Source organism: Colletotrichum orchidophilum (assembly GCF_001831195.1).
Source record: "Colletotrichum orchidophilum strain IMI 309357 chromosome Unknown Scaffold_14.1, whole genome shotgun sequence".
NCBI lineage: Eukaryota > Fungi > Ascomycota > Sordariomycetes > Glomerellales > Glomerellaceae > Colletotrichum > Colletotrichum orchidophilum.
The window spans coordinates 231,832-248,198 of NW_019172970.1; the positions used below are offsets into that span (position 1 = coordinate 231,832).

The 16,367-nt window shown below is 54.0% G+C and overlaps 6 protein-coding genes across 6 annotated transcripts; 3 read left to right on the top strand and 3 right to left on the bottom strand.

The window, feature by feature from the left end:
* Window positions 1-440: 440 nt before the first annotated feature.
* Window positions 441-4,048, top strand: CORC01_02481 (uncharacterized protein; the record flags this gene model as incomplete). The annotated part of the gene is made up of 10 exons (XM_022614131.1): window positions 441-680; window positions 748-862; window positions 940-1,164; window positions 1,228-1,342; window positions 1,542-1,828; window positions 2,116-2,809; window positions 2,858-2,933; window positions 2,983-3,476; window positions 3,535-3,926; window positions 3,972-4,048. 10 exons carry the CDS (start codon window positions 441-443, stop codon window positions 4,046-4,048), a joined length of 2,715 nt encoding a protein of 904 aa, XP_022479343.1.
* A 1,497-nt stretch (window positions 4,049-5,545) lies between these two features.
* On the bottom strand, window positions 5,546-6,894 carry CORC01_02482 (initiation factor 2 subunit family protein; the record flags this gene model as incomplete). Its single annotated transcript, XM_022614132.1, has 4 exons — window positions 5,546-5,647; window positions 5,716-6,586; window positions 6,650-6,722; window positions 6,816-6,894. The coding sequence occupies 4 exons, from the start codon at window positions 6,892-6,894 to the stop codon at window positions 5,546-5,548; spliced, it is 1,125 nt and encodes a 374-aa protein (XP_022479344.1).
* An 823-nt stretch (window positions 6,895-7,717) lies between these two features.
* On the top strand, window positions 7,718-8,593 carry CORC01_02483 (uncharacterized protein; the record flags this gene model as incomplete). Its single annotated transcript, XM_022614133.1, has 1 exon — window positions 7,718-8,593. One exon carries the CDS (start codon window positions 7,718-7,720, stop codon window positions 8,591-8,593), a length of 876 nt encoding a protein of 291 aa, XP_022479345.1.
* A 277-nt stretch (window positions 8,594-8,870) lies between these two features.
* Window positions 8,871-9,896, bottom strand: CORC01_02484 (uncharacterized protein; the record flags this gene model as incomplete). The annotated part of the gene is made up of 1 exon (XM_022614134.1): window positions 8,871-9,896. The coding sequence occupies one exon, from the start codon at window positions 9,894-9,896 to the stop codon at window positions 8,871-8,873; it is 1,026 nt and encodes a 341-aa protein (XP_022479346.1).
* Window positions 9,897-10,728: 832 nt separating this feature from the next.
* On the bottom strand, window positions 10,729-11,902 carry CORC01_02485 (radical SAM superfamily protein; the record flags this gene model as incomplete). The annotated part of the gene is made up of 2 exons (XM_022614135.1): window positions 10,729-11,519; window positions 11,614-11,902. The coding sequence occupies 2 exons, from the start codon at window positions 11,900-11,902 to the stop codon at window positions 10,729-10,731; spliced, it is 1,080 nt and encodes a 359-aa protein (XP_022479347.1).
* A 1,690-nt stretch (window positions 11,903-13,592) lies between these two features.
* Window positions 13,593-15,940, top strand: CORC01_02486 (GMC oxidoreductase; the record flags this gene model as incomplete). Its single annotated transcript, XM_022614136.1, has 6 exons — window positions 13,593-14,123; window positions 14,260-14,389; window positions 14,466-14,707; window positions 14,777-14,990; window positions 15,057-15,143; window positions 15,198-15,940. The coding sequence occupies 6 exons, from the start codon at window positions 13,593-13,595 to the stop codon at window positions 15,938-15,940; spliced, it is 1,947 nt and encodes a 648-aa protein (XP_022479348.1).
* Window positions 15,941-16,367: the final 427 nt, after the last annotated feature.

Genomic DNA, 16,367 nt, shown 5'->3' on the forward strand with positions numbered 1-16,367 from the left:
CTCAGTACCCCGATCGTACCCATGCTCCCGCAGGCTCCCAATATCCTCAAAATACATCTCAGCTCCGTCAAGTCACTGCACTGTAGACCAGAACGGCAAACTATGGCCCGCCGAGTCGTCAATTGCACGTCTGACAATCCACACTTTAACACTTGGTACACGTCTCGAATCTGCCCTATTGCTAGCATGGCAACACCAACGTGTACCGTCGTATGCTTGCCGGCGCCTCCGCCGGCCTAGGAGGACCCAGGTAACTTTGCTGTGGCCCCTATAAGGTAAAGGTACTCGTCCGTTCTTCTCGTCTCAAAAGCACATGTTGCTTTGCACGTACTACTTTCAACATTCTTCATATAACATTGGCCTTCGTTCCACTATCTTGTATCCGATCTGTACCCAACTCTCAAGCCACTGCCTTTCGTAAATCCCAATTGACTGTCACGATGGGTTCTCTTGGTGCTGTCTCTCAGGACAGCATTCCTCACGCCCATGCCAAGGCGACTAAGCAGCAAGCAGCACGTTCGGTGGACAAACATGGCCTTGACATCATCGATATTCGACGCGTTGCGGTTGAAACAAACTTGAAAGACGACATTATTTCCATGTGGAACCCCACAAACGGACCCCGGAGGCTGCCGACCCTGCTTCTCTACAATGAACGGGGCCTGCAATTGTTCGAGGATGTAAGTGCTGATCGGACGCTCATCAGCTCAGCCACATCTTGCGTGATCAGCACTAACAATTATTCAGATCACATATCTGGACGAATACTACTTGACCAACAACGAAATCGAGGTTCTCGAGAAGTATTCGAAAGAGATTGCTCAGAATATCTCGCCCGAGTCTATGGTCATTGAGTTGGGAAGTGGGTCTGTAGTTCCCTTCTGAATGATGACTCGTCTGAGATGATTCTGACCTTTTCTTGAAGCAACCTTCGCAAAGTATGTTTGTTGCTGCAAGCTTTTGAGGATGCCGGCAAGAACATCGACTACTACGCACTTGACCTTTCCCGGAAGGAATTGGAGCGCACACTCGCTCAAGTTCCCAACTTCCATCACGTCAAATGCCATGGTCTGTTGGGAACCTACGATGACGGTCGGGAATGGCTGAAGCAGCCATCCAACCTGGCGCGCACCAAGTGCATCTTGAGCTTGGGTTCAAGCATTGGTTAGAGACCCCTGGATATTCGACGCTTAGCTCTAGATGGGTTGTTGTTGACTGCTTGTGTAGGAAATTTCGAGCGCGATGATGCGGCCGGTTTTCTCAAACACTTCAGCGATGTCCTTACGCAGTCGGACAAGTTGTTGATTGGACTGGACGGATGCGGCGACCCTTCCAAGGTCTAGTAGGTTTCAATGCATTGTATCCCTGGTCTGAAGCTGGCTAAACTCAATCACAGTCATGCGTACAACGGTATTTCCTTCTCTTCATACCGTCGAGCGATTCGGTCAACTAATACTTAGAATATCAAGACCAGAAAGGAGTAACTCATGCGTAAGCCACCCGGAATTTCTCTTGGGCCACATTGACTGACTACCCTGTAGCTTCATTCTCAACGGACTCGCCAACGCCAATGAAATCCTGGGAGAAGAGGCCTTCAAGCTCAAAGACTGGGAAGTCATCGGCGAGTATGTGTATGATGACGAAGGAGGACGTCACCAGGCTTTCTACTCGCCCGTTCGAGACACATACGTTCTGGGAGCACTGGTGAGGCAACACGAGCGCATTCAGGTTGAGCAGAGCCTGAAATATTCCCAACTGGGAGCCGAGAACTTGTGGAACATGGCTGGCTTGGTCGAGACGACTTGCTGGTCCAAGGGTAACGAGCATGGTAAGTAGAGAATTTCCTTGCGTACGACCTCAAGAGACCAGGGCTGTTGGTAGCCACACTTCACTCGGATTATTCTGCATCCCATAAGCCTCCCCCACGTTTGGCCAGCTACGTGGATCCAATTACCCAAAGAGGCATTGTGCAGTCTCCAGATCGTAAATTAACGGATACTACTGGTTCTCGATGCGATCATCTGACAGAGTTCCAAGTATTATATTTTGGAACGAGCACCAGTTATATCATGGCCGCACGCCCATACTTTATTTCGGAAGCTGACTGGACTATAGGCGTTCACATGATTTCGAAGAGGAAGATGCCTTTCAGTCTTCTCCCCGAACTATACGCTTCCTCGCCCTGTCCCACCTTGGACGATTGGCAGGCGCTGTGGACGGCATGGGATGCCGTTACACAGCAAATGCTCCCAAGAGAGGAGCTGCTGGACCAACCCATCAAGCTTCGCAATGCCTGCATCTTCTATCTGGGCCACATTCCGGGCTTCTTAGATATTCAGTTGTGTAAAACTACCAAGACGCCTCCGACTGAGCCAGCATACTTCCAGCCAATGTTTGAGCGGGGCATCGACCCTGATGTTGACAACCCGGAGCAATGCCATTCTCACTCCGAGATCCCCGAGGAGTGGCCTGCAGTGGAAGAGATTCTCCAATATCAGCATCGTGTGAGATCCAGGCTCCTGGACCTCTACAAGAGCGGAATCGATAAGATCCCGCGAGCCGTTGCCCAAGGGATCTGGGTGGGATTCGAGCATGAGATCATGCACATGGAGACCCTTCTATACATGATGCTCCAGAGTGACAAGACTCTTCCGCCTCCTGACGTTCTGCGTCCAGACTTCAAGCGCTTGGCCAAAAAAGCTCGTCAGTCCCGGGTACCTAATCAGTGGCACGATGTGCCTGCTCAGTCCATTATTCTTGGCATGGATGAGCCTGATCTCAATGCTGGTGTCAACGGCTACTTTGGCTGGTAGGTGGCGGCGCTCTGAGCTTTAGATTACCACTGACACAGCGCTAGGGACAACGAGAGACCTTCAAGAAAGGCCAACGTCCATGCATTCCAGGCGCAGGGACGACCGATCACAAATGAGGAGGTGAGTAGTGAAGTTTGCCGCGAGGCTGGAAGAAAGCTGACCGGAGCAGTATGCAGAATACATGTTTGAGAACCACATCGACAAGGTCCCCGCATCTTGGGCCGATGTTCATACCACTGTGTCCGATTCCAAGACGACTGTAGAAGCTCATGGACAATCGTATCTCGCCAATGGCCACAAGAATGACCAAGCCAATGGGCATGTCAATGGGCACGTCAACGGTCAGACAAACGGACACAGGAATGGTGCACCAAATGGGCATGTGAACGGTCATCAGAATGGCCACCAGAACGGCGACAGCGCTGTTCCCGATTCGTTCCTTGAGGGCATCGCAGTCCGCACAGTTTTCGGCTTGGTCCCACTGAAATACGCCCTGGACTGGCCGATCTTTGCATCTTTTGATGAGCTGTCTGGCTGCGCCGCATGGATGGGAGGCCGGATCCCTACGTTTGAAGAAGCTCGAAGCATCTACACCTATGTTCACAACTCAAAGAAGATGGAAGCTGAGCGGACGCTCGGCAGGACGGTCCCGGCAGTCAACGGGTAAGTTTGAAAAAAGAAATTAGCCCAGTACAATCATATAGTAAGCTAATATCCATAGTCACCTGTCGAATGACGGTGTAGAGGAGACACCACCAAAGAGAAACTCACTCGAGGCCGCGAAAACTCGAACTGAGCTTTTCGCGGACCTCGACGGTGCCAATGTTGGCTTTCAGCATTGGCGCCCGGTTCCCGTGACGGCTGACGGAGGTCGCCTCGCGGGACAAGGGGAGCTCGGTGGCGTCTGGGAATGGACCAGCTCGCCCCTTGCTCGGCATGAAGGGTTCGAACCGATGCCTCTGTACCCTCAGTACACGGGTAAGATGACCTGGATTTCGCCTATAAATGATTTGGCTGATGATAAACTGCAGCCGACTTCTTCGATGGGAAGCACAACATTGTGCTTGGAGGATCATGGTCAACGCATCCCCGGATCGCCGGCCGAAGATCATTGTAAGTCAACTGCTGTGTTGGCCATGGCTTAAAAGATGCTAATAGTGTGCAGTGTCAACTGGTATCAACGAAACTACCCCTTTGCCTGGTGTGGTGCGAGACTCGTTAGGGATATTAACTAAATAGCCATTTGAGTTCTGGCTACTGTACTGGCTTTGGTCGACTATTGTAGTATCACCGCTCCTAATCACATCCCTTCTGGCAAAAGCTAGTAGTTCAACACCTGCTTTCGCCATGAGAACCACTCAACCTCGTTCTCATCATTCCCTTTGCATTTCAATCTATAGGTCTAAACATTTTCTTCTTGTTTGGCAGGGTTCAAGATTGGGAAAACGAAAAGGAATCGCGGGTCATTAACACGGTTTTCCTTGCCTAAGAACGTCATGTTTTCCTCCTGCTCTTTGTTGATACTCGGGTCGGGGCCTGGTCATTTGTTTCTTCGTTTTCGAAAATGGGCACCGAGGAAACCTTTTACTGTACTATCACTTCGCCAAACAGGCGACTCCCCGCCGACTTGGTCGGGACATGTCATCAATCAAGATTCACATTCGCTCAAGCTTTCTGGTCCATCTTTGACGCTGCCGACGATCTATGCCACTAATGCACTTACAATTCAAGATTCTCCCGCCCGCGACTACCACATCCTCGGTTGCCGGAAAACCACATACCTCGCCGGGAACAAGAAAAGGGTCGCCGGATATCCATCAGCCAACAGAGCCCCCTCCCCTCCCTTCTCCGCCTTTTCTAGACCCCGGGTCGAAAAAAAAAAAGTTCCCGCAAACCCCCTTGGTCGGGCGTATGCAGGTCATACGCGCGTGGACAATTCCTACATGTAGCAGTGACGTCAAGAGGCCGTTGGGGTATTCCTACCTTCCCTTCTGTTGTGGGGTATCACCAACAAATAACCAGTGCAGGAAAGACATATTGAGAGAGGGGGAGGGGAGGGCCGCCTTGTCCACCCCATCGTGAGTCGTTTCTCGTCATCATTGTGTACACGGTGTACTATACGAAGTTTTCGCCTTGCAGGAATTTTGGCTGGCGTGGTTGCATATTCTCGTATACATGGAAGAGAATTTGGGCAACGCGTTCCAACCTAGGGGCATGCGCTGTGGATGCAGCAACGGCAGAGACGTACAGCAAATAGAAGACGAACTTTTTTCTCTCTTTCCTTTCAGGATATCTAAAACAGGCATTTCTTGCCGATAGGCATGTCTCTAGTCAGTGGGACAATTTCCCCGACACGATTGTCTCTCTATTTGTAATCCTTTCAAGCGCCAGCTACCTAGGTACCATGCAAGCGCCTATCCAGTTTGTGGCCGCTACTACTGCTGCAAAGCACTTTTCATCAACTGGCCATGGCCGTTGGGTTTACCTTGCTGTGCGTGCCTCAAGACCAAGAGAATTCCGGAAACGTCGGCCGCTCCATGATATGCAAGCCGGGGTTACCTTTGTCGCAGTCCGGCCCCCGGGTCTCCTTGCGTGGCCGGCCTCTATGGCATCCACCACAACGCCTGGGGACTGGAAGCCGTATCTCACCCAAATTTTCATCAAAGTGAACCCGGGGTCTCGAAATGTTGAGACTCAAAAGTCCGAGGTGGGTATAAGATGTTTGAATGAAATCAACCGTTCAAGCTACCGTAAATGTCAAGCAGTTGCTCAAACACGTAGCTGGGCAGTTTGACGCCGTTTTCCGTCACTAGGTTGGAGATGAAATCGGGGGGCTGTAGCATGTGATCAGCGACAAATGGAGACCAACACAAGAAAGCTGGGTCCAGGTTGGGAGACTCACGGTGTAGTCCACGGCATCCTCGGGCTGCTCGCTCGCCCCGTCCGTCCGGAAGTCCAGCACGCGCTGCTGGAATCCGAGATCCCGCTGGTCGAGGGGCACCTTGCGCACGAACTTGTGCGACTCGGCGGCGACGTAAAATGGCAGACCGGCCTGCTTGGCCAGCTTGGCGATCTGGTAGGTGCCCATCCTCGAGATGATGCCGCCGTTCTGGGTGACGGCCTCGGCGCCGACAAAGACCATGTGGACCTGCCTCAGCAGGCCGAGGACGTGGGCGACGGCGGGCTCGGCGATCTCAGCGACGGGGATGCCCTTGTCGCGGAGCTCCTTGACGACGCGGTCCGACTCGGCGGGGCGGTGCTCGTCGCGGACGTAGACGACCTTGAAGCGGACGCCGCCGTCGCCGGATTGGTCTGCTGCGCGGAAAAGCAGGTTGGAGACGGCGCGGGAGGCGCCGTGGGTCAGGACGACCTTGCCGTCGCGGACGAAGCGCCAGCCGGCGTCGGCGATGCGGTCGCGAGCGGCGATGGCGCGGGAGGCGAAGAGACGGCCGTTGCGGAGGAGGTGGGTGCGGACGGCGTCGAAGGACTGGTAGGGGGAGGGTGCGGCGACGGCCGAGGCGGATGCGTTGGCGCCTTCTTGCTGCTTAAGCGAGGAGACGAGGTACTGCAGGAAGAGGTCGGTGCCGGCCTGGAGGGGCACGGGGTTGTTGACGGAGGCGTGGAGGGTGTTTGAGGCGCGCTTGACGAGGTCGAGGGTCTCGAAGACGGTCGTGGTGCCCGAGGCGTTGAGGAGGGAGATGAGGGCCTCGATGGCGGCGACGGGTTTCGTCAGGTCTGGGTCCTCTAGGAGAGAGTGATATGTTGAGACGATACTGGAGGAGGGAAAGAGGTTAGTGTTGAGGATGTGGAAGGGTCAGAGTATGGTGGTGTAGTACTCGATGGCATCGTTGGTCTTGTTGCGGATGGGAATGTCGGCGGAAGCCTGAGACTTTTGGGTGTCGCCAGCTGCTGTTAGAACGTGTTGTTAGTATTTAGTTCCTCGTATGTGACGACGGGCTCGGATGTAGGTAGGGTATCAGGTGGGAGAAGGGGGTAGCGTACGCGCCAGGTCGCCGGTGGCCATGATGAGTTCTGAGAAGAAGGATTCGCTACGGAAGATGGGCAGGGCCCTGCGCAGCATGCAACTCCTGTGCTGGTGCTGTTACCGTCAGGTGATAGTCGTTGAAGAGATCCTCGCAAGTCGCTGGTGTCTTGGAAAGGGAGTCGGTATGGGTTTCGGGGTGGGACGTCGGGTTCACAGTCGCGATGGCGGGGTTTGGTGTCGAAGCTCTGGGAAATTTTGGGCAAGGCAATGACTCAATTCCCACAAAGTGACCGAATGGAGCGTGCCGTTGCGCCCAGGGATTGATCACTCTGATTTGGCGGGGTAGTTTTGCTAGGTCCCGTCCAGTCTGCTCAGCACGGCGGGACTCGGGAGGGGCTACTCGGGCTGGCTGGCAAGCTCCGATACGGGGCTACCTGGTTTCCCATGTTGTTTCAACATTGTCACCAAGTACCCATCTATCTGTCCCCCTTTCCAGGTTCCCTCCGATCCCGTACGGGCAAGCTGCACCTCCGTCGTCCAGGGTCCTTCTAAAACCACAGAAATAGCAGTGTCATCGCCCTGTATCGTCACCCAAGCAATCCCGCTACCGACAGCGGGGTCCCCTCCACTCCCGAAACACCGACACCACCAAGCCCAGCTAATCAAGCTCCCGTCCTTGTAAGCCTTCATCTCCCCTCCCCTGAACGCGAGCAAGCTATTCAACCCCGTTCTTCCTCTCCTTCCTCTTCTCCATCATGAGGCTTCTACCTCTCCACGACCGAGATACTCGTAGAAGCTCTCAAGCACATCCTCTTACCCCTCCCTGACAGCCGCCGAAGCTATATCCTTCCCACTACCACCACCACCACTACTACCACCACCACCACCACCAGGTCGACATAACCTCAGGTTGGACACAATGGAGCAGATCGACCCCACGACAGGCGCGGCCCTTCCCGCCGACGCGATCCAGCGCATCCTCTTCATCGCCTCGGGCGCCCACGTCTACAACATACCTCCCCTGACCTCGAACAAGGGCTACACCGCCGCCGGCTGGACCGAACGCCAAATCTTCACGGCGCGCCTCCGCGTCCTCGAGACGGCCTGGGAGACCACCGCCGCACCCGCCCCGACACCCGTAGGTGTAGGCAGCGCCGTCATCCCCGTCGCCCCGGGAGCCCCCGCGGGCGTCACCTCCAAGGAGAACCACATCAAGGTCGACATCGTCCTCGAGGACCCCTCCAACGGCCAGCTGTTCGCCGCCGCGCCCTACACCTCCATCAGCGCCGTCGAGCCCGTGCTCGACTCGTCGCGTTTCTTCGCCGTGCGCGTCATGGACGGCCAGGGGCGGAAGGCGGTGCTGGGCGTCGGGTTCGAGGAGCGCAGCGAGGCCTTCGATTTTGGCGTCGCGCTGCAGGAGGCGCAGAAGAGCTTGGGTCTGCTGGATGCCAGCCACGCCAAGCAGGCCGCCGAGAACAGCAAGCGAGCCGAGGCGGAGAAGAACAAGGACTACAGTCTCAAGGAGGGCGAGACCATCACCATCAACTTTGGCGGGTCAAAGATTGGCCGCCGGTCGAGGACGGAGTCCGGGTCCGAGATCCTGGGCGGAGGAGCCGGGGGTCTTCAGGGGTTCTCGCTGCCGCCACCCCCTAGCGCGCCCAAGGGTGGTAATGGCGGCAGCTTCGGGCTGCCTCCGCCCCCGAGCGCCGCCAATATTCGCGACAAGAAGAGGGAGAATAGGAAATCGGCACAGGATCTGGGGTTTGACGACGGTCAGTTTGGAGAGTTTGCGTAAGGCCGCGGTGCCTGCGATGCGGAGTCGGGTCTTTCACTCGGTTCAGGTGGTTATGACCAGGGAAAAAAGTCACAAAAAGAGAGACATTGAGGAGTTCAGAGGCTACCCTTTTTTTGGTGATTATACGTAGTTCAAAGAGATTCCCTCCCCTGTTTGCTGCGATTACCGGACAATTTTCCACTGCATGGACAAGATAATAAATCAATAACGACGCAGCCCTGGCCTCGTTTACATGCGTCTATCTGTTTTATAATCGTACTCGTTCGTATGCTACGACCTACGAGGCTGGCTCATCTGCCTTCCCGCTCGGTCTACGCAACTCCCCCAACCCTGGCCATAAGCTTTTCAACGAGGGTAGACTTTTCCTTCTGTTCGGTGTCAGAAGTGGAATGTCTCCGCCTGATGACGGGTCTTGAACTTTGTTGGCGTCCTGCCGTGATTCATCCACCACAGCTTCGTACTCAAACTGTAAGCCATGATTTCCTAGGTGGCCTACGGGAACCTCAGATGTCTCGCCACAGTCGGTCCACAATTCAGCTGGCACGGTATCGTATACCTGGTACCCTTGCCCCTCCTCGAAACGAGGTGCCACCACATCCCACGTGTTGTAGACCGGATGGCAACCCGCGGGGAAGAATATAGAGGAGGCCGCGTCCAACGGTGTCGGGATCATTGATGTCACGTCAGAGGGTGTCGTGGCGCATGTGGTAGTAGTACTGGGCGAGTATATGGACCACCACGAGCATCTTCGCTCGTAGAGTTCGTTTTGTATTTGCATCCACGTCTCGCGGCTCTGAAGCTCCACGTATATATCGCCGAGCCGCATGAGGATGGCCTTCTTCTGTGCCGTGGCCTCAAAGATCTTGCTCTTGAGAAGAGTCGTGTTCTTTCGCGCTCTGCGGCGCTCGTCAGACGGCAGGCTGCCGTCAACCTTCTCCTGAAAGACTGAAAGCCTCCGCATGAGCTCGATCTCACGCTCGCCCTGTTTGCTCAAGGAAGCCGTCAGATAAGGTTTTTCGGTATAAAGCTGCTCGAAGGAATGCGGTGATGCCAGTGTCGACCACCCTGAATTTGGGTTGGTGGCTGAGTTGATGCTGGCTCTCGGACTCTGACATCCTAGCCTCAGGGCGGGCCGGAGTGGCGATGGTGCCGCAGCGTTATAAAGCATTCGTGACTCTCTGCGGCACGGCAGGCTAGGGGAATTGCTCGAAGCTAAGTCCTCGGACGACCCTGTTGTTGTAGTTGAATCTTGAATCTTGCTGTTGGAAGGAATGAAAACTGGAGCTTCGACGTACTGATTCATGTTGAGGGGAAGGGACAAACGAGGATACTATGGTCGACGAAATTTCCGAGAGGGAAGAGTTGGCTCTGTCGAATCAGATATAGACCGCAACCAATTAGAGTCGATTGCCACTGTGTTCTGATCTGGCCAACTCGAGACAAAGGCTGGCTCGAGGGGTGTAGAAGTATGAGGCTCCCTCGCCGCGGCATCCCCATATCCGAGACCGAGGGCTCTGGTCAAACTTGATGAGGTAAAGATGCGTTGATCAAGGAAAGTCCCAATTGAGCTTGCTACGTCCAAGACGGAGTGGACCCTCGAAGGGAGCAAACCAGGATGGCGCAGTAGCTGAAGCTCCGATGTGATCAGTGCCTCACAAACAATATCCGAGCTTCCAGTACATAGGGCATACCAATGAAGTGTTTATGGCAGAAGAGCCTGTCTGTATGTGCGGTGAGACTAATAAGAGTAAAGCGACCTATAGTTCGTCAGCCGAATAGTCATCAGACGTAGAGTTGAGGTGAGTTAGGCGCTTAGAAGCTGCTGAAACGCAATTGCGGATTTAGATATTAACATGACAACCAAACGATTATCGAATACCATGACAGCATTGATGCGATATGTAGCAAAACTATTACACCACTCACATACCTGTAGCTATTGTCGTCATCATAAAAATGGTTGTGCCTCTGGCATGACCCCAACGAGCACCCCTGCGAAGGAGGCGTGGGTCGCGATGCGCCTGCGGCCATCCCAGCCGTACAAGGGCATTCCACTCCTTTGACAAGCAACTTTCATGGCCAGTGCCGGGAAATCTACCACCAGCGCCTTTTCTTCTGACGCAAGGGGATGTTTTTCAGATGTTGAAACCGTCGTGCCGAGGAGGATCGCAGAACCTCCAGAGACCAGCCGATTCCGCAGCCTTTCGGACCGAGGAGACCTCGTCGTCCGATACGGCTCGGTTGATTTCGCTGTACCGGACCTCGTCGTCCTGCGTGTCGAGGCTGGCTTTTGTGCGTCTCTTTGACTTGCCTACATGCGCATCTGGGTGGTACTGCTCCATGATGTTGACGAAACAGTCTCTAGAAACCTCCTCCGCCAAGAACTGCATTATCCGGCGTCCCTCTTGTTCCTTCCCGGGCATGACAAGATGACGTACCAGGAGACCTGTCTTGGCAATGCCGTCTCCGGTAAAGCACAAGTCGCCGACCTGGTTATGCATTGCCTTGATGCTCTCGCGGGCTGTGGACGCATAGTTGTCTGCCTTGAGCAAGCGCTTGGATGTCGCCGACTCCCATACCTTGAAATCAGGTAGGTATATGTCCACCAAGCCGTCTAGGAGCTCCAACGAAGCCAGTGAATCAAAGCTGGAAGTGTTGTAGATGATTGGCACGCGTAGGCCTAGCCCCTTTGCGTGCAGGATGCTGAGGACAACCTGGGGAACAACATGCTCCGGGGTGATGAGATTGATGTTGTGGACGCGGCCGACTTGCTGTAGCTTGATGTACCATTCGCCCAGCTCTTCAGGCGTTAAATCTTGGCCGTTGCGCTGGTGTGCGATGTCGTGATTTTGACAGAATACGCAACGCAAGTTGCAGCCCGAGAAGAATACAGCGCCACTGCCATTGTGTCCCTGAACGCAAGGTTCTGGATCTATGGTCAGTATATTAACCTTTTTCAGGGAGCTCCGAGAGACTTGGGGGAGACGTTGGATGCAATTTAGTAGGGGTTTGCTCCAGACCTTCACCAAAGTGCGGAGCAATCACGTTGACCTTGGTGTCATTGCCAATCAGACACATTCCAGTCGTCTCGAAACGGTTGATACCGCACAGCCGCGGACAGAGATTGCACTTGGAGAGATGGGCGTAGGCCTTTGATCGCTTTTTGGATTCATCGATGGAGGACAAGCTCATGTAACGGGGGGTGTAGTCCTCTAGGAGGAACGGGGGTGCAAGGTGGAGGTGACGGCGAGCGCTTGCCGTTCTCGGGCCAAAGACCTCGCTTCTGCGCGCAAATGCTCGCCTCAACATGGTCAATTTGAATATTTGAACATGGCAAGTTGTGATGGAAATGATGGAAACAATTCTTGTGTCACAGTAGGATCGGAAGGAGGAGAGGTGACATTGCTTCAGGTGGCGTTCTATTGGCCCAAATGCGCAAAGTGGGCCCTTACCTCCTCAGATAGCGGCGAAGGTGCCGTCCATCCTGCCCTTCCGTGTAACCTCCTCACATGCCCAGAACTTTCTTTATCCTTCTCGCGTGTTCCCTTGCAAGTTTGCTATCATAAATCTGAAGACTACCCCAAGAAGTCCGAACTCCCTACAAGTTCTGCAGAAAGAACATGGCCTGGGCCAAACTTCAGGCTTACGACAATGACCAGCTTGACGTTTCCGAGAAGCTCATTTCATGGCCGATGTCGATCTCTCAATCTGTGACTTGACATCGGCCCCTTCGGAACCTCAGCTGTGTTAATATCCAAGTACGTGGAACAGCTGCAGGGACGATCGATCTATCACTGACATTTCACTCAAAACCTTTTTGACCAAGAAGGAGGTTCGTCCCCAGTGGTAAGGGAAATACACGTCAAAGTGTCATCAGTTCTATTTACAGGTGACTTGCCGCTCACCAGTTCAAGATACACTCTCGTCATCTCAACTTGATCTGAAGCTTATAGTGTTGCAGTAATTCCCCTCTAGCTCTACTCCAGGCTCCGACTTCCGTGAAGATCGACATAAGACCACCCGAATGGATGGCGAGACTAGAGGGCCAGTTTTGCTTTTGCTACGATCCACTGGCTGTGCCTCCTAAGGGATAGACTTAACTCCGTGAAGAAGTCGAAGGGTTCAATTCATCTCACCCATTCACGTAGCAGTGTCCTACACAAGACGTTGTCAAGACATCAGGCAGATAGACCAAACACCCCCGAATCGTTTTGACTTGTCAAGAGAGTGGTTCTCCAAGTGGCTTTCACTCGTGACGAGACGCTCGCTCACCAAGTTCAATGGCTCTTGACGATCTACTTGGTCCAGCTGAGTCAACTTCAGATGAAGGAGGGGCATTTCCCGGAATAAGAAAGTTGAGCCTCTCGGCAAAACAGCCGCCCAGGGCTGAAGTGGTGCGAAGAAGAAGGAGTTGCGAACTAGAACCTTGAGCGCCTTCTAGTGTGTTTGAAAACACATTGCTGTGGATGAAAGGAACGTCAAGAATACGAACTCGTGTGTTGAGGTGGTCTCCGCCGCAATTCTTTTACAATACGATCTCATGCCACTTTGTCTTGCTGGACTGAGATGCTCCAGATATCTGCATGGAGTAATTGAGAAACCCCATCAAAATGGCAGAAGAAACGACTTGGGAATGGGATATGAATATAATACTTGACGGCATCGAGTCCTAGGTGCCCAGTCATGCGCTGGTGTGCTGTAGGTGACTCCGTCCTTTCACTCTTTTCTCATTGTTTGCGTACATCGTCAAAACCGTCAAGGCCGGGCGACTAAGCCTTGCATCCACTCGTTAAATCCAATCGTTAACTTGCAAGCGCTCTTCCTTACTCTCGTTAATCGGAGGACTCTTATCATACTCACTGATTCACTCTCGATAATTTCTACTCCCTTATTTTTTTCTTCAGTGTCCATATATACCTTGGGAGGGTATTTATTCTGAGCCCTGACGACGGCACTTTTATTCTTAATATTCCTTGGAGCGCCTGTCGCATTATTCAAGATGAATTCCACTTTGGCGTTGCTGATATTCTTATCTTGGGTGTTGCTTCCCTTTTCGAAAGCCCTACACATCACCGACGAGACCGTTGGCAAGTTCCTCCTCGACGAGTATGACTACATCATCGTCGGAGGTGGCCTCTCGGGACTGGTCGTCGCGAACCGCTTGAGCGAGGATACCAGCAGTAAGTCTCCGTCTTCATCTTTGCCGCGCAGTCGACGTTCGCTTACCAGTTTGCAAGCGACTGTCCTCGTGATCGAGTCTGGCGAGCTTGATGGACGTGAGAGCAAGGTCGTCGCGCCCGGCTACATCGGTCTCACGCCGCCTTCGCCATACGGCAAAAGCGTCACGACGGTACCTCAGAAATTCCTCGATGGCAAGACGCGTGGGATCAGCCAGGGCAGAGTAATCGGAGGTGGTTCCGTCGTCAATGGAATGTGCTGGACGAGAGGCTCGGCCGCAGACTTTGATGCCTGGGAGGAGCTGGGGAACCGTGGATGGGGATGGAAGGGCCTTCTTCCCTACTTCAAAAAGGTGAGTCCAAGTTGAGGGGAACAAAGTGACCCTAAATCCTCGCTGCCGACCCCTGACACCGTGATCCATCAACTTCTCCCATACTTCTGTCGATAACAATGAGTTTTGGAGAAGACCTGACTGACGGACGATGTAGGTCGAGACTTACACCACGAATGTTGATCGAAACACTCGGGACCGCCTTAGCATCCACCCAGATATGTCGGTCCATGGTACGGCAGGGCCCATCAACGTCGCCTACCCTGAGTATTTCTACAACTCGTCGGGTATTTGCACCCCTATCATCCTTCGGGGGGTCTATTCTCTGACTTTGTATAGACCATGTACTTCACGGACTGTCAGAGATGGGCATTCACCTCTCGGGAGACCTTAACACGGGCGACCCGACGGGCGCCATGATCGTTCCGTCCAGCATGTCTCCCTCCAACCAGACCCGCTCCGATGCGAGAACAGGCTACTTCGACCCGGCCATTTCGCGTTCGAACCTGCATGTCGTTACCGGGCAGACTGCGACGCGCCTCATTGTGGGCTTGCCGGGCTCTTTGGCCAAGAAGGGAAGTCGTCGGCGAGTCATTGGGGTTGATGTAAGTCACCAGCCGTTTTGCTTTGGGATCTCGGATTCTGGAGTTCCAATTTATTGACGTGATCTGTAGTTCTCATCTGAACCCCTTGGCATCAACAGGACGATCTTGACCCAAAGGGAAGTCATACTGGCGGCTGGAGCGATCCAGTCGCCTACTCTTCTCCAGGTTTCGGGTATCGGTCCTCGAAAAGTCTTGGAGTCGTTGAATATTTCTGTTCAAATTGAACTGCCAGGTGTCGGAAATAACTTTCAGGATCATCCCATGGCCCAGTTTCCGTTTGACTGTAGGTTCTCTCATGCCACACTGCTCTCATCCCCTTTCAAGAACATATGGCTGATCTGAATCATAGACTCTAATTCATCCGTATTCACTTCTCGCGACCTGACTGGCGACGCCTTCAACAGTGCGCTCGACACCTTCGTCACCAACCACACCGGTACGTCAGCACGCTCTGATCACGCAGAAGCACAAACTAAACCCTCTCCCTTAGGCCCCTTGACTGCACCCCTGATCAACACCGTCGCCTTCCCAAGCCTCCAATGGCACGAAGCCGAATGGAAACCCCTCCTACAGCACGCTACAAACCAGTCCTCCTTCGCCTTCCTCCCCGTCGATACCCCGCCGACAGTGCAGTCGGGCTACACTCGACAGAAACGCCTCGTTCTCGACCACCTTGCCCGCGCCGATGTCGGCGCCTACGAGCTCCTCGCGGCCTCCTGGGGCCAAATGTCCATCGCCAACCAGAAGCCTCTATCTCGCGGCACCGTCCGCCCGGTTTCCGCCTCCGTCTTTGACGGACCCCTCGTCGACCCGCGGTACTGCGCCGATCCGCTCGACTGCAAAATCATCAGGCTCGGCCTGCAGATGGTGCAGAAACTCATGCGCACGAATGCCATGACTCCTCTTCAGCCCGTCGTCGATGCCAGCCTCAACTCGACGGACGAGACGGAGCTCATGGCGGCGCTGAAACCGCTCGTCGGCACCGAGTACCACCCCAGCGGCACCACGAGCATGATGCCCAAGGAGCTTGGCGGCGTTGTGGACCCGGAGTTGATGGTGTACGGAACGTGTAACCTGCGCGTCGTCGACGCGGGCATCATGCCGCTGGTTCCGGGGGGGCATATCCAGGCTGCTGTGTACGCCGTTGCTGAGAAGGCTGCGGACATCATCAAGGCTGCCGCGCGTGGTCCGGACTTGTGCCCGTTTGGACAGCCGCAGTGGCCCCCTGTGTAGGGGCTGAACCGTCCGGATTGTTGCTTGTGGTTTGAGTGGGTTACAGAGAAACATGGTGGAGGGATGACGATTAGGGAAATCTTCAATAGTAATGACAAACGACTCACTGATCATCATGACTGACGGTTGGTACAAGTACCAATTGCGAACGAAGAGTGTGATGAAGCGATGAAGTTCAACACCGAAAGCCTCATAATTTAACTGTGAACTAGAGGTGTAAGGGTTGCCGAGCGCCGCAAATATGAGCCCAATATCTGACTCCCTGGCGCTGTCTAGTCAGAGGCCTCTTCTCTGCCTCCATTATCACCTTGAGCGTGCTATAACACAGGAATGATGATGGGAAACATAACGCTGACAGATACCATGCCGGAGACGAGAGAAACAGCGATGGAAACAATAGCAGAGAAGGCATTAGCGTGAAGGTAAA